At 35.6% G+C, this 22,777-nt stretch overlaps 1 protein-coding gene across 14 annotated transcripts in view; it reads right to left on the bottom strand.

Annotated features, from left to right (window-relative positions):
• The window catches only part of LOC134538334 (ribosome-binding protein 1-like), a 118,118-nt gene that overhangs the window by 12,428 nt on the left and 82,913 nt on the right, over positions 1-22,777 (bottom strand). For 8 of the 14 annotated variants that reach the window (XM_063379566.1, XM_063379568.1, XM_063379571.1 and 5 more), the window contains 3 exons: positions 14,865-15,029; positions 14,218-14,337; positions 11,080-11,145 (listed from right to left, as the gene is read on the bottom strand). In XM_063379566.1, coding sequence (XP_063235636.1) covers positions 11,080-11,145; positions 14,218-14,337; positions 14,865-15,029 — 351 coding nt within the window. Of the gene's footprint in view, positions 1-11,079; positions 11,146-14,217; positions 14,338-14,864; positions 15,030-18,320; positions 18,396-22,777 lie in introns of all 14 variants that reach the window. The other 6 variants (XM_063379561.1, XM_063379567.1, XM_063379557.1 and 3 more) reach the window with 1 other exon arrangement.

Below are 22,777 nucleotides of genomic sequence, written 5' to 3'. Positions count from 1 at the left end.
TTGCGTCATTTGGTTGTCTGTTATGTTTACAGTAACACTATATTTAATGGTCTTAAAAATCAATATAGCTCTGTAAATTGGGTAACTGTTTTGAAATATGAATACTCTGTTTCAGTAAAAATATATTGACCGTAAATTTATTTCACGATAACAACAATATTTCAAGAGACGAGAGTAAATCTGTGCTGGTATCTCCCATTGTAATGCATGGTAATTTTAATTTCGCGGGCGTTCCTTTAGGCAAAGCCACCAGGGTCGCTGCTGTCGGGTGTCGCCAGCTTTCACCATGTTAAAAGGCTCGAATTTCCTATATTGTCATTCTAAAATATTTGGTTTAACCCTCCACCACCACCCCCACACTCCTACTACAAAACGCTCATTCCGCACAGTGACCTTGACTATCCAGGGTGGACGGCATAACCTCCCGCAATTTGTTTTGATTTATTTTTGTAAAATTTTTATTTTTTTATTTTTATTTTACAGAAACAAAATGTAAACAAGTTTTGTGATTTAATTGTTCGTGTGTTTTTCGTCGTGATGAATTTTAACGAACTGCTGATTTTCATGGTAAAATATTTTAGAGGTGTAAAAGTAACGAAAATAAGCGTACCCGTATGTATTCGTTACTATAACATTCAGTACTCGTTACTATCGTATCGTTACTCGTTACTTCTGATACCGCATAACATGCAACGAATCGAGTCGTGTTGCGTACGCGTACAGTATGACGTCGCGTAAATAATAATAATTAGAATATATACAATTAACAATATTTGATAATTAACAGTTTTTGTTAACCAAGAAACAATTAAATCTCATTAGAGCGGCCTTATTATATTATCTCTTTTAAGATAATAAAAAAAACGTGAAAATTCGCGATAATAAAAAAAACAAAAACATACATATTTCTAATTTGTAAAAAATACTTTCATACGTTGTTTCTGTTCCAATCTCAAACTTTGTCTACACACACAATACCTTTAATAAACAGTAAAATAACTTGGACGACGAATTTCCAAATTATACTTTACTTAATAAACAAACATCGTTCTTTGTAACGTAAATTCATCGAATATGCGCGCGCATGCGTGAAACATACGAAAGATGCGAGTAACGAAATGCAGCCGTGTGCAACGTTTCGTTACTCGTATATAGACGGCGCACCCGTTACTCAGTAACGAATACATACGGTTCGCTACAGCTCTAAAATATTTACTATATATATGACAAGTTGGAGAAAAACTTTAAAATGAAATGTTTAAACGTAAGACGAGGAGATTTATGCCTTCCATTATTTCTGAATTCCTTTCCAAATGTCTATTTAATATATTTCCAGATATACTACCGTACATATACAAAGATTTAAAAAGTAATTAATTTGATACTCTTAGTTTTATGTGACGCCACGCTTGCTATTTACCGGCTGTTTTTCTTACGGGTCTGTGTAGTTGTAGAAAGAGAAAAATACGGACGGAACGGAACAACGATCCGTTTTCGTTTTCGGTTCCGTCTGTTCCGTTACCGTTGTATTTTAGAACAGGCCTTACTAGAAAAACGTAACGATTTTTCACTATACGCACAGTACCTACTGCATCACGGCAACGTAAATTTATGGCAAACCCAATAAAATATCTGACCTACGCTTTCGAACTGAACATACATATATTTAGTTTACATAAATATTCACACTGTCGACTACGAAGTTGTCACGTTTTGTGTTCTGGACTTTCCGGCGCACTTCGTTCACTTGGAAAAGAACAGACGAGTAAGTGACAACAGCGCGCCTTCCTTAGCACAATGGCCGCGCCAAGCACCTCTAGCAGAGCACTCCACGCATTCTAGCGGGCTCTTCGGAAGCAACGTTTACCCTCGCGGTATAGAGAATAGTTAGTTCTTGCGCTCCTGCACAAACCAATTACCTTTCTTGAACGCAGTAAACTTACGAACGGGACCTAACTCTAGCTCTATCAGTTTACATACATGCTATTTTACTAATTCGTCGCTACGCTTTAATAAGATAAATTTATAATTAGGTGCATACAATTTACAGTACGGTATCCAAGTAAATAATATTTAATTTATTATTTATTGCATCACACTAATTTCTATCTATGCTAGGCTCAAGATAAAGCCCCTGGGAATAAAAAAAACAGCAAATATGTTCGCTAATTATACTTTCATAAAATCTGTAACATAAATACGAATGGTTCAAGAAAACATTATTAGGTGTACTATGCTTATTTTTTTTGTTAAACACATTTATATCGCATTTAAGAATGCATTTGCGGCTAGAACAAGATTTATTCTTAACATGAAAAAATTCACAAACCCCTACGATATGTAAGGAATTTATGAAATGTAATTTTCAAGACCCTAAAAACGCCCGAATATCTCAACCGCGCCATTTCAGCATTATCCTTTCGGGAAACCATTGAAAACCGGAATCAATGGTTAAAAGTTGGACATTGTTTGGTACAAATATAAAACTACAACTATTATTGCGTCCAAACCACCTTAATATAATGCATAATTATGTTATGTAGTCATCTTGCAAGACTTAAATGTTTTCCAAGCATTTGAATAGCTACTTCAGCTATATGTACCTCCACAGTGCACAATGAAACTTAGGCATGCGGGTTAATAATGATACATGGAAGTGAGTTTAAATGCTATCATGAAATGATAACGAAGCATTAACTGAGGAGACAGCTCGAGAGGAATGATTTTATAAATAACTATTCCGTTCACCAAGTATCCGGGGCTACTAATCATCGCTAACAATTCATATAATAACTGACAATTATAACTTACTTTAATTAATTGTGCCACTTTACAACTACAGATAAGATTCTAAACTTTTCTGCTTTCGTTATAAAGAAAATAAGTTTCCAAATACTGAGTTTAGGTTCCTGGCTGGTAGGCAACACGCTAGGGATTCGGCGCTGTGGTCAAATACGGATTCGGCGTTGTGGTCAAGTATGGATTCGGCGTTATGGTCAATTTGTATTTCGGCGTTATCGTCAACATTTAATTCTGCGTTATTGTCAATTACCGATTCGGCGTTATGGCATTCGGCGTTGTGGTATTTCGGCGTTAAGGTACTTTTGAGAAACACACATAAATTCATTTAGTGGTTTTCAGTTTGCTCATTTGGCACTCCCGCAGCAACATTTTTCGGCGTTATGGTCATTCGGCGTTGTGGTCATTCGGCGTTGTGGTACACAGCAGTTTTCGGGTCGTCGGCGTTGTGGTCAATTTGGAATTCGGCGTTATGGTATTCGGCGTTATTGTACGTTCGGCGTTGTGGTAATTCGGCGTTGTGGTAACGACCCACATTAGTATACAATATTTAATGTTTCAAATGAAGGACTTATAACTCTTATTCTAACAGAGTAAATTCGTACGTTAACCAGGTGCCTGGGTTCCGTGCATTTTGCTTCCCCCTCCCCTTACGCCCCTTTTCCAATCGACGGCCCTGGTTGGCAGCTTGAAAGTAAAACTTAATCATGGTTTCAGAATAATGTGTTCTGAACTGATGTTTTGTCTATATTGAAATTACCCTGTATTTACCTGAATATAATGCTATGATTATTATAAAAACCGTGGAAACAAAGTGGGGGGGTCATCTGCAAACTTGAATCTTGCCATTAGGAACAGTTTAGTTGAAATACTACATGCTCTGCCTGTAACCGAGTCACTTATGCCACTTTAGTCCAGGGCTTCCTGGACTTCTGCACAGGCGTGATGGATGAGAGATGCAGTATGGAGTGTCAATTGGTTCCTTCCATTTCTCTTCACCGTGGCTGCCTCTCCCCCTCCTTTCACCCTCCCAGGGGACCAGCGACCAACACCACATTCTTTGCTTTCTGAACAGTTCCCCCCCCCTCCCCCTTTGAGCTACAGTCGTAAAACACAATTCTTTTTTCTAACCGTAGCTTGGAGTTTCAAAACAGACAGTGTAAAGTAAATCACTTTACTGAGGAAAGTGGCACTAGAAAGGTTCTAGTAAAATGGAATAAATTTAATAATTTATGTGCTATGTACTTGAATTGCAATTTCCAACCAAAAAGGTCTTTTTCATAAACTTCGATTAAAAAAAGTTTGAGGTCGCATTTATTTTCGGGTAAATGTGGTACATAGAAACAATAGCACACAAATATATTGTACGTATAGCAATTATTCTGGCCAGCCAGGTCACTGAAGACAGAAACTGTTTCTTGAATAGATGCTGGATGCTTACTGAAAGCAGTTTCTCGACTGTTAATGGGAACTTGTGCTGTTTACAGAAATATTACATTTTACTTAAAATCTAACAAAGAAAAAAATGAACATGTATTGCTAAACACAAAAAGCTACATAAACGATGCAAAATACTCAAGCAAGCGTACTTCTTATTTTAAATGAGAACACGCACTGTTAAAAATAATATTGATGCACAATCAATGTTCATGTTTTGAACAAAACTACAGGGAAAAAAAAGCCAAATCTTTACATATTCAGCTACACATATTCAGTGTACTTTTTTTACTCATGCGTAATTTAAAATTAAAGAAATACCTTTTTATGCCACAAATTTACACAAAAAATATTTTTGTGCAGCATTCAGTATAGCCGCATTTTGGTTTTGCATCACTTCTATTTGACACCTAATCTTGAGTAAGACATAGCAATCACACTGGCAAATGAAAATTAACACCATATATTGCCACGTTTAACACATTTCCTTAAAAGTAATTAAATAAGGGGGTGAAAGGGGCAAATCCACAAATCATAGGTAGGTATGTTTTTGCACTGCTGCAAATCATAATTTATATTGCCAGACCATATAATAGCAATGTCTGAAAGAAAACTAAATTTAATGTTGATAGAAGATTTGGAAACAAAAAAAAAATTTGGAATTTGTGTAATGGGAATACCATTGCACCAATACGACCAGAGGAAGGAAACTGCAATATATTTACAAGAGCAGTATGAATTCATTAATTAGGGCCTAATGCCTAGTTACCATCGAGGTCATATGAGATAATGTAGGTCAGGTAATGGTCTACTGGCGGCCCGCGACCTTGTGCACGGCTCACCTAAACAATGTTCCAAAATACACATAACATAATAACGTCGACTATCCCGCATTAACCCATCTTGGTTTGCACATATGTAGAATAAAGCAAACAGTGTTCAGACTACAGTATTCTCACAGAAATACTCACAAATATTATTTCTGTTTGTGTGCGTGCGTGTGTGTATGAAATTTTTTGAAATATTTTTTGTAAACCCTATTTAAAAATTTTTTTTTTGTTACTTCATCTCAAGCTACATTTTTATTTATCAGTAACAGAACAGGATAAGACAAAAATTTTGTTGCTAAAATGCAATATTAATTAATGTGTTGTTTGGCCCTGTCATCATGTATCAAGAGTGATATCTGGCACTCGATAAGAGTGGAGGCGGCCATCACTAACGTGGTTATGAGATAAGAACGGAGCATCTATATACTGACTGGATTGTGAGGGATTAAAGGAAAACCCACCGGCTCATAGCAACGTTCTCCACGTTTTCCACTTGCGAATAATCACGGTTCGACCTACCTTACCACTTGACCACCATGGCTCCTTAAAGCGCATAGACAGTAAGGGAATTGTGCTTTGTTCAGGTATAACTGTATATTTGGATCAGGCATAAATATGTATCCGAGGTTATAATAAGTCAATAATTACTATTTGTTATAGCAGTGGTTTCCTGCCAAATTTGGGCTACTCTGACATTTATATACATTACTATTCATATCTACTGCACATTTGGACACAGAGTTAACAGAACTCACAAAATTTACTTACACGCTTACACAATCCATGTATTATTAGATAAAAATTAGCTGAAAAACTATAATCCATATGACTGTTGCTATACTGGTGAGCCTCAGCCGCGGAATGATGTAGGATTATGTAAAAGCTAATGAGCTGCGATGGTAGAGTACAACATGTGCAAAGAAATCTACGACACTGCTCAAAGTTAAACTGTGAGTTAACATGTTATTTTTGGTTTCAACAGCAGCAACGCTCTTTTACCAGCGGTTTAGGTGCTCCAGGATTGGTTACCATGGGTCGTAGGGCACAAGTGGTGGTAGGTCAATCGCTCACTGACCCGGCTGAGTACATCACTCACAGATGGGAATGAGCTCTAACTTCAATCTCATTCATGAGACATTAAATATATGTCCGGAGAGCGATCTTGAGGGAAGGGCGAACACTATTTTCAGCATTAAATAATTCAAAAGCTTTTAAGAAATTATTACTTTTTAAAAAAATTTTACCTTCAAAAGACCTTCACTTAACAACTTAAAAACTTTTAATTTTCTCTAGTGTGTGTAAATTAATTAAGGATTTACACTAAGTCTTTGCAAAAAATAAAGAATCAAAATACACAAACAGCCAAAAATAAATACTTCATCCACAAAATAAATTTAAAAAGTCGAGTGAAATGACGAAGCCCAAACTTGTACATATCTATCTCCAACACTACTCGTGCATCAAAATGCCAACAAAGTACGAAGTAGCAGCCAAGGCAGAAATCCTAAACAACTGAGCCATGCTGTAGTGCAGTACCATAGCAACGGCTGTCTACTGCATACCTTTTTCTTTCTACTTTTCCTTCGCTTTCCTGCTACTGTCGATTCAAACACAGACTGAGTCGCGTTAGTGAGAAACTGAAATTGATGAATTCAACAAAACACAACACGAAGGTTACATATTAGTATGTTAAACACACACATTCATGCCAATTACAGAGCACAAATTTTCTTAGTTATATTTATAATTCTACATTCTCTCCCAGATAATTTTCAAGTAGATTAAATGTAACTGTTTTCTTTATAATCATTGCATTAAATAAAAATAAACCATTCTTTAAATAATATATTAATAAATATTGAGATGTGGGCCAGTAAGGTAAGTGTACCGGTAGTCATCACTTATGAAAAAAAATTCATAATAAGTGCAAGAATGCAAATTCTCAGGAGTCAAACCTATTAAAATTCAGAGAATGAGTCGTTTGGGTTTGTCAACATAAAGATTTTCGGAATGCACCCAATTACAGAAGGGGGGATCCTGCATCTAAAAATTTGTGTACCATTCTCTAAGAAGTAAAGATATTGCTGCTGGTTTGTGTTAAGAAGGTAAGTAATTACTTTTTTTAAATTAATATTATTTATGTTTCTCTCTGGGCAATGTTTGTGTTTGCATGCTTTTCAGAGATGTTAAGAATGATATATAGCACATTAAGTCTAACAATAATAAATAAAGATAGAAAAAAAAGGGGGTGACGAGGACTGGATCACTTAATATCATAAATCACCAGTTTTTGTCATGCCATTGTCCAAGACACTGAAGGGGTATAAGTTAAAGTGATGGGCATGCGAGCTCAGGACGAGAGTAAAAAGGTGTTTGTGACGGAAGTTAATGATGTTTCTTATGTGACTAGGTCACAGATCAATGGCATTCTTCCACCTCCAAGCATGAACCAGCAAGGTGCCAGGGTCAACTGCAATTTTAATGCAACTGCTGATGTTAATGAAATTTGAGTTCACAAAAGTTGTGGTGTTAAATTAAACAAATTATTATTTATTTAACAATATGTAGTTGTTACGTATTTACTAAGCAAGAGTTGCTACTTGTTTGGATTTTATATAATTACTTTTGTGATTTTTTTTTTTTTCAATCATTAAGTTAAGTAATTGTCACAGTTTCAGTACTGTTTAATATTTTTATGTTTTTCTAGTGTTTCACATGTGTTATATATTATTTTTTTTTACTTATTACTGCTGTATTTATACTTTCCAATGGTATGTGTAAGTATTGGCAAAAAGTATCTTTGTTTCAGCTTTATCTGTATGGACTGTACTGATCTATAGGCAAGTAGTGCACATGTAATATAGTTTTAATTAATTATTGTATTTTTAAATATTTTTATTACAAAATATGTTAATAAAATTTGCTTTTAAAGTTTGAGTTAATAAAGTGTTTTTACCTAAATGGTACTAAATTATAATTACAAACACCTGATTGTAATCTACAGGTAATGAAATGACGACTACTGGCTCCAAACCAGGGGCGCAACAACTAAATTTCCAAAGGGGGCAATATACCTTTTTATAAAGAATCATCAATCCCCCCTATTGAAGTGGGGGTCTGGGGGTCCTCCCCCAGGAAAATTTGTATTTCAAGGTGGAAAATGTGGTGCTATTTAAGCAGTTTTATTATCTAAAAATTGATTACACAGCACTTTCTTTGCCCCCATTTGAACCCACTTCAAGGTTTTAGGGGGGGGGGGGGGGGGGCAAAATACTCTTGCCGCCCCCCCCCCCCCCCTGTTGTTGCACCCCTGCTCCAAACTAACACTTTTCTTTTTCTTTTGTTGAGGAAAGTTTGAGGTTAAACACAAACACATGAAAAGCACTACTATAACAGTAAGGTTAGGTAGGCGTAACATTGTTATTAGCATGACGACTATTGGTGCACTTACCTTACTTGTTATCATTCTGTTCAAGTTTTCAATTATAAGTGATTCATTTGTGACTACAAGCTGGCTCCATATGCAAAGATTACTTTCAAGTCCTCTCACACCCTATTACTTTAATTTGGGCTTCCAGAGTTTTCATTCCGTAATACTCTAATTTAAGTCTTTGATCAACTCTAATAATGAGGTCGCCGTGAGATGACCTAACAAGAAGTTCTATCAATAAAGATCCCCAAATCTGCTCTCATGTTTGTAAAAAAATGAAATGTAATTAAATATATTCTTTAGAATACTTTAATGTAGTTTATTCCATTAAATATGTGGGACTAAAATAATTATATAAGGGAAAATGAAGATACCCAACTACCACTTTAACTTTTATATTAAATCTGTCAAAGCATAACTCAATTTTGAAATTTCTGTATTAAGATTCAGTTGTGGTACAATATAGTGATTAGACCTGTGTGAATATTCAAATTTTCAAATACAGTAAGTCCTCGGTTTACGTCGGGGTTACGTTCCTGAAAACCGCGACGTAAATAGAAACGACGCAAAATGAGCCATGTTTCATGCCACCGGCCGGCCACGGCCCAAGGTCGGCCGGAAGCGCTGGCATACAGACGTGACAACGGGCAATTTTATCAGCAAATGACAACAGACAGCGTGGGAAACAAGTCCAGCTAGTACTTCTCAGCTATATAGAATGGTTATTTAACCAGCTGCTTTATTACCTTTATTGATTGAAATATAAAAACAGATATATAGTACATACTGTACGTAATATAAACGCATAATGCATTCAAAGTGTAAGGATACAAAGTGGTTTAGCACTACACAGATTTTACTTTGAGTCATTCGCGGGAGAAAACAACTGTTTTCTTTTGGAGGCTGGTAAGAACAAAGTCAAAAGAAATGCATACATACAATAAAAGTACTATAAGTATGACAAACATTGAGAGCCCTTGATTTAAAATAATCACATGAAGTAATAAACACCTAAAAGAGGTTATACAATAGCGCGGCACAATTCTTACAATTTTCGTACGGGAATAATTCTAATAAAAATCAATGTAAAATATTTTTCATGAAAAACACTACTTTAAATTTACGTCGCAAACAATATAAATTATATCATTTTACGTAATATTTTAAACGTTTAAAACTCCGGCCAACTCAATGATATCATAGCGACTGAAGTGCCAAGGAGTTGGACGAAAAGGGGTAGGAGAAAATGCAGTGTCGTTGCGGGAAGTAGATAACACTTCTACGTGCGAGATACGTGGGTAGCCGAGCGGGCGGGCTGGTAGTATTGCATCACCGTGCGGAGAGCAGCGGAGAGCAGGAAGCGTCCCTCATGATGTATGATAAGATAAGGCGGTGAACGTGTAGCTTACGCTACATAGCATAAATTAACTACCGAAGGAAACAAAGAATTATAAACAAATTATATACGGTATTTTGGTTAAAATAAAGATTTACGGTCATTGTAAACAACGTTATTGTGAATCGGCGACAACTTAAATTGAAACATGAGTACTCAAACATTAGCGAAGTTAATCCGAAACGATGTAAATCGGTACGACGTAAATAGAGGACTTACTGTACGACTAATAAACTATTCATATTCGATTCAACCTTGAATACTAACACTTCAAAAAAGTGCTATTTTGTGAATGGTGACAGTTCTTCCCAGGTGACATGTCATTCAATTGGGTGCAGCACATTGTAATACTATTGTAGAAGGTGTTCAGGGACAAAATATTGTTAGCTTTGTACTGCTAATGATTAATGTTTCAAAAAAGAAATTTGTGGCAAAGCCTCATGGAAAATTAGGCCTGGGCTACCTACAAGAGTACGAATTGCAAACGTCATCGGCACAAACACCAAAATGGTCAAGTGAAATTAGGTAAAGAAGATTTTAAAAAATTTAGCTCGTGGAATACAACATATATTTTTTACTACCATAATCCCCAGCCATTAAAATATACCTAATGAAATTGAAGTCATAGGTTTCTAAATAGGTAAGATTGATTTTTTTGGCACCTATGTCCTCTTGCCATGAATATAGAAAAAAATTTCAAGTTGATGTGGCAAACTTTACAGTTTGAATATAAATAAAATAAAAAAATACATATTCAGGTGTATACTCTTAAGTTTTTCCTTGTGCAATCATTAAAAATTCTAACATTATCTGCCCATGGTTAATTAATTCAGGGTTCGCCAGCTCCCTGTAAATTCCCTCCAGTTTCACTAAGAATAAAGAGGAAAAAAAATACAATAATTTGCAAAGTATTCATGTTGTTTAATTTTGCATAAATGCTTAATGGTTTTGAAAAAATAATTTTATATGTGGTGTTATATGTATTAATATATACATACAAGCCCATTTTAATTTCAATGTACTAAGCTTGTCTTCAACTGACAGCAATGTATTCCCTAGAATGATCTCACTAGAATAGCTTAAGTTATGAATTAGAAAGTGAATTAAAAAATCTGCAACCTCTTAAAATATTAATTAAAAGCATAGTGAATTAATGACATACAAGATGGAAGAACATTTATAATTACCTCTGGAGTAGAAGGCTCTGAGCTTGCTCCATTAGCAGCAACAGAATGGTGGGCGTCATCCACGCCCTACAAACACAATCAACACAAATATATAAAATTACTTTCAACATAAGCACCAACATTTGGCAAAAGAAATTATTTCCAAATAGTAAATATGTTATGAATACAGAGTAAACTCTTTATAACGTCGCTCGATTTAACGACAAACTCCTTAAAACGTCGAAATTGCTTGACTTTGGTTGGTTTACCTCGTTTTCTATACAATAAGACACTCTATGTAGCGTCACGCTCACTCTATTTAACGACAACAATACGGCATACTTTCTAAGTTGCTGAAGGTGACAAGAACTGCAGCTGTGTACGTTCTTTTGTTTTCTGTTTTGTTGTTGTATTATCTAGCACGTGTTTACTTCGACTGATGTACCGGAGATTCTGAAAAAATTTTGTCTTTTGTTTTTGTACGATGAACTTGTACATGTTTACCTCGGTAATTAGACTTTTGTCAAGTTGTTACACGTTATCATTATCGCAGTTGCTTACAGACTTTCGAACTGTAAACATGGCGAGTAAATGAAAATCTTTGTGTATTGACGAAAAAGTTTTATTAATACGCTCAATAGAGGCGGGAGAAAAGATCAGTGATGTTGGAAGACGCTTTGGATTCAGCTACTCTACCGTGTCTACAGTATGGAAAAACAAAGAAAAAATTCTGCAAGCAGAGGAAGATGGAAAATCTGCTAGGAAATTAAAGAAACCTCAATACGAAGATCTGGATCAAGCGATTCTATCATGGTTTTATAGACATGTAAAATGTGTACTATATAGTAAATACATATTATTATAGAATAGTAAAATGATATCTTTTATTTCTCTACATTTGACGACCACTCTATGTAACGCCGAAAAATGCTCAGTCCGTTAAGTGTCGTTATATAGAGTTTACACTGTATCAGTAATTGAAAACTTCGAAGCAAAAGAAAGGTTTTAGCTTAAGTCATCACCAACATAACAGTCAGTGGACTACATCACATGCCATCATATGTGTATTAAATAGTGATACTGAAATATACATAGAACTAAACTAGCTAGTACTGTTCAGCCAAAGTGTACGAAACCCATATTAATTACTAGATGTGGTACCTGTTGTTGACTGCTGCAAGTTTTTTTCATTGCAAAGCATTCTGAGAAATTGTATAGTGTTTGTATACAGTGCAAACAAAAATAACTGATGGAGTACGAACACCATATGAGAGGCTCAGAAACAATCAAAATTTTTTTTCAGATTTGAGTTTCCATTCAAAACAATCATTTTAATGTGGTGAAAAATGTAGCCAACTCAAAGCTGCAAAATTTTTTACTTGCACCAAATATTAATAGCAAAAAATAAAATGTTCATTGAAATTTCAAATATAGAAAGTAGATAAATCCTTACTGATACCACTTCTGAGGCTTTTCAGCCCAACTCGTTGAACCAGTTTGTTTGATACCCCACTTGTCCGCTATGCCCCCTCCACCCCTCCTAGCGCTGACTGCATCCAAGATGGCGGCCCCCTACAGACTGCATGTTTTAATTTAATACATATATACGTATCAGCAACCTCTATTTCAAAATTCATCAAAATTAGTTAATAGTACAGAAGTGATTAAGTAACAAACATCCACATTTCACATATATTAGTAGGATGCTACTATTCGGGCCCTGTGCTCACCTGTTTAATTTTTAATTTCATTGTTAAAACTATAGACATTATTTGGAAAAGGAAAATTTAATTTTTTCTCAAATGCAATTTAAAGTGCTGGTCAATTTATGTTTCAAGTCATGATTTCGTATTAGAAAATTTTCTTAGATTTTATAGCCTCACATAATAGCAAAATTTTACCAGAAGTAAATCGTAAGAATTTATAAAACCAAACTGAGAATAATTTATCAGGAAAGAATACAAAAGCTTTGAGATACACAAGCAAAAGTGTTGTTTAATTTAAGTTCTGGATTGGCTTCAAAAACCTTTTAAAGAGTTTTTTTTATTAATCTTTTCAGGGGGGTATCACATACACCCCTAAAACTCATTGGTAAGGTCCCTCCCTCTTCAAAATGTTAATTCCTCATGACAACAAATGGTCCAGGGTCCGTGAAGTCTGAAGCTGCCACTGGCAGCCCGTATGCTTTTAATAAAAAAAAATATACTTAACTGACACTAGATGAATGAATAAATTAAGGCTTAAGGTCTTGTCGACTTCATAAGAGACAATCAGTGGTGATGCGATTGCAGCATCCACAGAATGACAAAGTTGGAGAAACCCAGTCACTCCATGTCAGCGAAGTTTCCCACTTGCAACAACTCCTGGTTTGACTACAATGGGAATTTTTGTGGCGGGAGGAGAGGGATCTTGCCACTCAACCACTATGGCTTCCACAACAACTTTAAGGGGCCCGTTTAGTCAGGGGTGTATGTGTGTTAGCGATGTGGGATTCATTTCAAAAGCATTCATTAAAGGGCTTGCCTAGTCACGGGTATACGTATCTGCGTTAGTGAGGCAGAATGACAAGTGTGACGATCGCTAGTGCTTCTAGCGCAAGGCTGTGGACTGGCATGCATTCTTCTCGTCGCGCATGAAACAACAAAGATATACGAGCAGTAACCATAACATTATGTGGCGGAGAAATAAAGTTAAAGGCGTTTTCCAAGTACCTTGAGTACTTTCAAGAATTTTTACCTTGTGTTTCATGCCTCAAAATAAGTCTGTAAACAAACGTTTTAAGCATTTTCACTCTTTTAAAAATGAAATTTAAAAACAAAATACCGGAAAAAGAACTATTCATTCGTCCTCTTAAATGCTTTTTGTAAACAGAATACAGTTGGATATCTTCAGTTTAAGTCGCGTGTCTTTTTCTCTCTGAAGTTCTGCACACTGAATGTGTGTCCAAGAAGCAGGAGCCGTAACTGATTGTACTAAGACTAACTGTTTACATATCTATATATATTGGAGTGCATGGTATCAGGCAGGAGCAAAGAATGCTTTGAATGTACAAGGGGGTTGTTTAATTCCCTTGAAGTTAAAAGGGTTTCGAACTTTTAACCCAGCCCTCACTTCCTCCAATGGTTGCAGCATGTACGTATGTACACGTTTAAGGCTTACATTGAATTTGTCCATCTGCTGCTGACTGACGTCGTCTTCGTCGTCGCCCATGAGCCGACTCTCACCGCTGCACGCCTTCGCCTGCTGCTTCTGCAGTCCCGACAACTGCGTTTCCAACTCCTGAAATGTCAACACAGGCGGCCAGTCAGACAAAAAAAACCAACACTACTCATGTGAGTGCCAGTTTATAACTGTAAACAACCGCGTGAAAATTAAGTCTGCTAAGCAGCAGTTACAGAACAATATTGCTACAGAAATACGACATTCATAAACACATAGATCAAAGCCTGAAGAACTTACAGATAATATGAGGAAACAACCAAAACTTCCTACAAATCTGTTGTGCCAAGAGATAAATACTTGGACCATTATGCTTTTGACTAAAGAAGCTATAAACTGTTCTGAATAACAAAAAATTGTTTCCTTACTTTTATAAAACACCAAGTAAACTGGAAAGCTCAATTCCAAAACTGCTTAGCAATGGCAAAGAACACATACATGTTATGTTACTAGAACACTGCAAATTTCTGGCATTCAGTAAAAAGAAAATTATTTATGGTAATGAAATATCTCCTTTCTACATACCACACCTTAAATATACAATATTGTTATTTGAATGAAAGAAAAGAAATCAACTGTCTCTTTACCTCTTTTATCTGCTGCAGAGAAGATATGGTGTCGCGACACCTCATCAGCTCTGTTTGCAGTTCGTATGACGACTTCTGCAAAGCTTCATACTTCTGAGTAACTTCTAGTTTCTCTGAAGATACAGTGTCCAACTTTTTCTGGATTTCCAACAGTTTCGCCTGCATCTTTAAACAAAGCAACAATCAACTTGTAAAAACTATGTCATTCTACTCTAAAACACTACATGAGACATCATATCACTACCTATTTTTAAAATACAAGTTTAAATAATAAACACCATAAATCATACAATGAATGAATAGCAACACAATAAATATTAAGTTAGCATTCCCTCCCCCCTCCAAATTAAAGTAGGTTAAGTAAAAAAAAATAGAGTTTTAACTGTCCTTCAAGCTCATAACCGCAAACTTAACCAAATCTCTTCACACATGAAGAATCTTCGTTGGAAACGTTTGTTGACATACCTTGACTGCATTACTTTCACATTAATCATGTTAAGAGATCTTTCTCAGATGATAAAGGATTAGGTGTCCTAGGCATCATAAGGCACTAAGTAACTGACTCAATCCTCTCCCAGCTCCGTATTACAAAAACTACATGGAGGTTTAAACAACAAACTATAAATCCCCTGCAAATTTAAAACTTGACATAATTCAAAAAGAGGGTATAATGTGGCAATGCATTATTTTCATAAAACTGTTTTATAATAATATTTAATATTTAAACTTTAAAGTAACAAGAACTAAGAACTTCACAGCAATCAGCTAACACTTGCATAATAGTTTTTTTACTCAGCAAATGTAGAGTTAATGAGATAGTAATATTGATGAAATTTATTTCTAATGCAGTGACTGTGAACACCTACTTTGCCCCAATCATCAATCTCCGGCAGAGATAGGTCTCGTCCACACACCCAAGGGACTTCAATTTTTGTGTCCAACCGAAATTTTGTACTCAAACCATCATTGTTCATCTCCAAAGCTTACTGCATTTGGCCTCTCCTTGCTAGCAAGCTACTTCACTTAATTCACATCACAAACATTCATTTGCACTATAAGCCATTTACTGTGACTACTACTTTTCACTACTTATTCTGTCAAACATAACTCTTTAATCATACACGCCTACAGCAGAATGAGTTAGTTCCGAGTAGGAAATTATTTTTATTTCATGAAGTGCCAACCAAACACCTTTATAAACAAACTCGTCAACTTCTATGCCAAAGACCTGCATCAAAGTACTTACCAAATAAATAAGACAATCATAGTTGAAGCATGTCACTACCTATCACAAAAGCACAAAATAACTTCCTAACTTAAGCAGCTAAGCAAAATGTAAAGAGTTTCATCTGCATGTGGATTGTGCGTACATTTAATTTTATCACATGTATCGTCCACTGCAGAAGCTGCAAGAGTTAAGCAACAAATTAGTAGTTAATGCATGAAGGAAATCATAACCTATAAGCTCTCACTTAACACAGCCTTAAACCACAGAAACCAAGCAACATGCACCCCACAAAACTGGTACTGTGTCGTGACGTGTTGATGACATTTTTATGTTAAACATGTTATTTTGGAAAAAAAAATTTTTGGTATGTAAAACCCAATATGTCGTTTAAAAATATATATTTAAATATACAGAATAATAAATAAGAATATTGTAAAGTGACTCACTGCATGACGGTACTGAGAAAAACACATCTAGATCAACCAGTACGACAATACGCTGAGGTCAACACGTTTCAAACAGTCGCTCACAACATTGATACCAACGTGTTGAAATTTCAATGACTTGTTAAGGATGTGGAATGGAAAGGAGGTTCTGGATGTACACAGCTCTACCCAACACCAACCACAGCCACTGCCAGGGATGCAAGACAAGCTGGTAGAGCAAGGAGCGGTAGTTCTGTGCAGCAACCACACTGTCGCACACGGCCGCCAAGTGGATGCTTAGCCTGGTGGTCCCCAGTCCGACCGCACGGTGCCACGGCAATTATTTTCCTCAAGCGTGATGTGAACGTTACACATCTACATGAGGGTGTGCTTCACGCCCACTGATAAACTACTAAATGCAAATCCTACCCAAGACAACCCGTAACAACTAAGGAATTTTCATTTTACATTAATCTGATTAACCCAGGAATTTCTGCCCCTAATCTCCAGTGCCTATTTTGGAAATACCTGAACGTCCAAAATAATGTTTTAAACATGCAGGGCGGCTTGCAGTTGAAAACAGCTCACAACCATCACCAGAAACTGACTTCATCAACCTTTTACAGGGAAGTTAATTGAATTATCATCCTGGCAACTAAATCACCCGGAATTTTTTTTTTAAGTGAAACATCTTCACAGAAAATCAATGTTCAGGAGCAGGGTGCTTGATGAAAGAAGGGGAAGAGGGAATATTACCCTCCTTCCCTTCTCATTCCCTGGCAAGCTACCGTGCTGCATCTTTTGAAACACTATAAACTATAAACAGTTTTATATTTGGAATTAAGTTAAATTGGAATAGTAAAATTAAAAAAAATTGATTTTCCCAGCTCTGTGTTCTTTTTTTAAAATATAATTGTGTACTTGATTGTTTAGTTTTATCATTTAAGTGAATAACTGAGTATTTTGTTTAACTGCTGAAGTGGGTTTTGCAGTGTGAAGGTTCACTTATACCATGTGGCAGCCACATTCTCTTGTTTTTTTTTTTTTGGGCATTAAAGGTATTAAGGCCATGCCTACAAGGGCACACACAGGGTATGCAGTGTCAGAAAAAAAAACCACACAAGGTTATTACAGCAGTCTGTTTCACATCACTGGCGAAAAAATCCACAAAAAACGTGCCATGAATTGCACACACCTACTTGATAGCCTGCAGCGTGTTATTGGGTGATGTTCAATGCCACAAAAATTGGGTTGGAAAACAAACAAGCACTGTGACTCAATAGGTACTTTGTTTTTCATTCATGTTTTGGAAAAGTCACACTAATGATATATTTTGCAAACTTCATTTTCCTTTCCACTGCTCTGAAGAAGAAAAAAAATTGTGTAACCCTTTTGTTTATTAGTTTGATTGGTACATTTTCAGACACACTAGTAATTTTTAACTACATATACATAAACTTTATACAAAATTTAAATGCACATTATTCACCTATCACTATATTTTCAATTAAAAGTTTGGGAAAGGTACAGTTTTATTTCCTTAAAATTCATTTATTGAAAGAATATGTTCTTTAAAAAACGGATGTTTGTTAATATGGTGTTAGAATTAACATTGAGTCGTGGTTGTGAGAGAAATATTAGACAACCACATATGTAGTTGCATGTGAATATATTGACTGATGAGCTAGTTGGTAGTATGGCCGGCGTTTATAGAAGTGCACATGTTATTTCGGACAACATAACACTTGAGGACTTGAGGACAGCACAAAAGAGAGCGTGTCTGCGTGAGTGGCAGTGCCCTACCTCGGTCGTGATGAGGGGGAGAGATTTGCCAATACATGAAAGTGCAAACTGCACACCAACTCCATCAGTGTCAGCCTGGAAGAGAGAGACAAGAGCGAGAGAGGCGTGAGGGACAGCATGCATCAAGTGGTACGCCACCCAGTCACAAAACTACTTCAGACACTGCTTTAATAAATAACCCAGAGAAAAAAAAATTTAAATGAAAACAAAAGTCCAATTAAAAGGAAACAAAAAAAATACAACATGCAAACATACGCACACAAACACACTTACTAAAAAAAAAAGCATTCGTGAACACAAAAGACGAATTTCCGTTGAAATATTAACATTAACTTTCAGTTAGGTTTATAGGATGTATGCTTCTCAAGAAATAGACAAGTATCTGTGAACGTTGATCTATGACAAATTTATCCTCTCTTTGTAAATATATCAAAAATAGAAGAAAAAATTATAAGTAATTAAATTTTATGGTAGTATGCATCACTAGCACATTAAGTTTATATATAAAGATAATAAATGATTTATAATGAAGTTCCTGTGCAATGATATTGTTTGCAGTAGCCAGAAACTGCTTATTTCAGAATGCTTTTAAAGGTAGCACACTGCTTTCTCATACAGCATTAGTTGATACTTTGTGAAGTTGTCTTGAGGAATAATAACCACTGTTGAACCACAAGTCTACATAATGACCACTGCTTAAAATTAGTGATGGGCCGAGACTCGAAAATTTGAGTCGAGTCGAGCGAGTAGCATCAGCTCAGCTCGGCTCGGCTCGGCATTAGAGTTTATTTTACTCGACGGGGCGAAACTCGAAAGGAAATTCGGGTAAAACTCAATGATAAAATATAATAAAATTGAATTACAATAAATTCTTAATATCTCCTTACGTGACTTCGGCTGACACTAAAAATTACGTACGTAAGACCGAAACACGTACTTACAAACAATGACGACAATCGGCCATATTATTTATATTTTAGTTTTACATATTGCCAACTTAACAGGTGTGACCACATAGCAAAGAAGACGAACACATTTTTAATAAACAAAACACGAATTAAATTTTATAATCATAATATCGGCAGAAATATAACTTTTTTTTTTTAGTAAATCCATGCTACAATCGGCGCAACGTTACAATAATAAATTAACGGTAGCATTATATTTGTGCGCATGTTTGCGACTGATACGCCACCAATCACGAAATGGCATTTAAAAAACTTTGCTCCACTAATTTTAGGAAGTATAGGTTGGCGAACATGAATTTTTTTCCAGTGATTGTTTACACTATTACGTTCGGCGAGATTGCGTTTTGTATAATTGTTTGCTATCCAATTTAAGTGGCAAGTTAAAATTAATTATGAAGTATAAAGTATTTTATAAAGTGTAACTATTCAATACAAATACAAAAGCATGTATTGGTTTGAAGTGCCAGCTTGCGATTGGCCGGCAACGTAACGGCGTTAGTGTTGTAGCAATAATCTTTAAATGTATTATATTTATTATGGGAACGTTTATTGTAATGTTGCGCCAATTGTAGCACGGCCTTACACTTCCCATAAGTGAAAGTTTTCAAAAATGTTCTAATGATTCTGTGAAACTTACCCTAACCTTCGCGCCAACAAGCCTAAATTATATTCATTGTTTTTTATTGACTCGTGAATGCTACAGGCCGCAGCTAACTCGTTCAGTTCAAAATAAGGTAAATATGTAGTTGAGCGGTATTTGCGGAAAAAAAAATGTTAAAAATCTGAAAATACTTTTATTATATGCTCTTTAAATTCCTCTTTTCATTAAAGCCGGCGGATATAAGAAATTCCAAATACTTTAGGAGATATGGAATTTTTTAATTTTCACAGTTGGGCGATATTTGTTAAATAAAATTAAAAAATTCAGAAAATACTTTTATTCTATGCTCTATACCTCAATTATTGAATTGTATTATATCAGTTAAGAATTTAAACTAAATTAATTATTTGTATTAATACTTGTATTTTAAATATATTTGATTAAGTGGGCCATGATATAACAAGACAACCATCTAAGACTCTTAGCAATAAAGTGCAAATATTCAAGCTCGACTTAAGTGTCAAAGATTCAAATAAAAATTCAGACTCAAATCGACTCGACTTGAATTTATGATCTACAAACTCGACTCGAATCGACTCGAACTAATTATTGTAAAATTCGACTCGACTCGACTCGACTCGACTCGACTCGACTCGACTTAAAAATTTGCAGGTTCGTACATCTCTACTTAAAATATAACAGCTAGAGACCTGAAAAATTTGATACAGAGATAAACTTGAAAACTAAGGCTAATAATGGTACTTTGTAGGGGTGTGCGGGATCCCGACGCTTCGGGAAAAAAGTCGGGAAAATAGGCTTCCCGAAATGCTGGGCGGGAATTTTATTACTCCCGAATTTTTCGGGAAATAGTTTAAAAATTTACAAATGTTTACTAATCATGTGAAAATGTTTTCTATCAATTCAAACTGTTTTTACAACAATATTTATTATGGATTCGTACATTTTTGAAGGGTCTCTATATTTTCTTTGAACCTATTCCATTACCGTTCCCCCATGATACTGTCTACTTTTAACATTAAACTACGTAAATAACATTACAATACCGTGTTTTATCGCATAATCGTATATTTTATACTAAAATCAAGTTTCAAAAGTAGGGGTGCAACATTTAGGCGGGAAAAAAATTCTATTTTTGTTAGGTAAAGTTAATCATAAAAACACAACCCAGTCATGGAAAGTACGTTTATTTAAAAAGTTAAGTATAAAAGAGCACGCCAAAAAATTTAAATTAATAAGTTATGCAACAAAAACCTTTCTTTAACTTTAAATAGAAAAAACAAAATCTGTGATCCGAATGCGAGACTGAACGAACGCATAACTATCGTCGTAGTACACACCACCAAGGAGTGCAGGCCATCAAATGTACCGTATTTACTCGCATATAGGTCGCGGCAATTTTACCAGATTTGATGGGGAAAAAATGAAGTGCGACCTGTATGTGAAGGAAAATTTTTTAAAAATTTTTGAGGAATTTTTTTTGCAATATTTTGCTTTAAAATGCGAAAAAGAAGTTTAAATAGGTATAGGCAAATTTATTTACAATGTACACATACATCGAAACCCCTTATTTACGTTACCTTTATTTACGTTTTCCCGTTATTTGCACTATATTCTTCAGGTCCCGTTTAGTTCCCATTTAGTTCCCATTTAGTCCAATACAATACTTTCACGCAAATTACGACTCAAAAATCGAATCCATCCCACTATTTACGTCACGTAACAACCATAAACAACCAGAAAATACCGTGGGTAGTTTAAGAGTAGATAAGATTAGCTAGTAGGCCTAAAAACATCGTGAAAAACGTAACGTTTATAGTCGGCAATGAACATTTTAAATCGCAAAATATACATATTTTATAACATGAAAAGTTGCTTTTATTTCTAAACATGTTATAATTTAAGCCTAGGCGTGTAAAAGTCCGAATAATTATAGCAGGAGACAATCTAAAATGCACAGGGAAAAACGTAAACACAAACATGGCTGCTTGTAAGTTCTGATACTTTATTTATGTCACAACTTAGCCGAAATACTGGTACGAGACATAAACTTCACAAGATAAAATGAGCGGAGTCGTGGTAACTGTTTTATACGTATTTTATAATTTCGGAAGTATTGTACAGTTGACGCATATTTTTTAAACTAATAATTTATTTCTGGGGATCGTAATTAATTAATTATTGGTATCAAGACATCACGATAAACGTAAACTTGAACATGTCACGGCAGCGAGAAAACTGGTGCGTATACCAACAAACTGGTATTAGAACTGGACAAAACTGGTACACGGGAGGTGGAGCTTATATTTTTTTCCGCTAAGCTCGCGTCTGTTGGCTGGCTGCTGATGGGCGGAGCATAGAGTGAGTTATACTGCGCATGCGCAGCTCAGTGAACAAAGAGAGCCAGCAGGCGCGCCGTAACAGCAGCTGATCGAGTACAATGACCTTTCTCCGCGCACGGCGCGGTAATGAATTACCGGTGCGACCTATATGGGGGGAATCTTAAATACCAAATTCAAGACCTCAAATTATGGGTGCGACCTATCTGCGATGGCGACATATATATATGTAAATACGGTAGTTGACTCGGCACTTGACAGAGAGCATGCGTTGCATTCAATCGGTGAGATATCGATATTCGACTATGTGTGCGCGCTCTATACGGGAAGCCATAACAAAACATGAATGATGCCAACTAGCGCTGGCTACATTTTTGTAAGTGGTACACCGCGGCGATGCAAACGGACAGTTAAAGGTTATTACGTTTTAAAACGTCTTTAAAAGAAAATTTACACATCAGAAAACTTTGTATTTTCGATAATTAAATACGTAAGTGGTAATGACTGAATAAATATTAGATTTCTACTTTA

This window comes from Bacillus rossius, chromosome 13 (genome assembly GCF_032445375.1).
Source record: "Bacillus rossius redtenbacheri isolate Brsri chromosome 13, Brsri_v3, whole genome shotgun sequence".
Classification (NCBI taxonomy): Eukaryota; Metazoa; Arthropoda; class Insecta; order Phasmatodea; family Bacillidae; genus Bacillus; species Bacillus rossius.
This window is presented reverse-complemented; position numbering and strand designations above follow the sequence as displayed.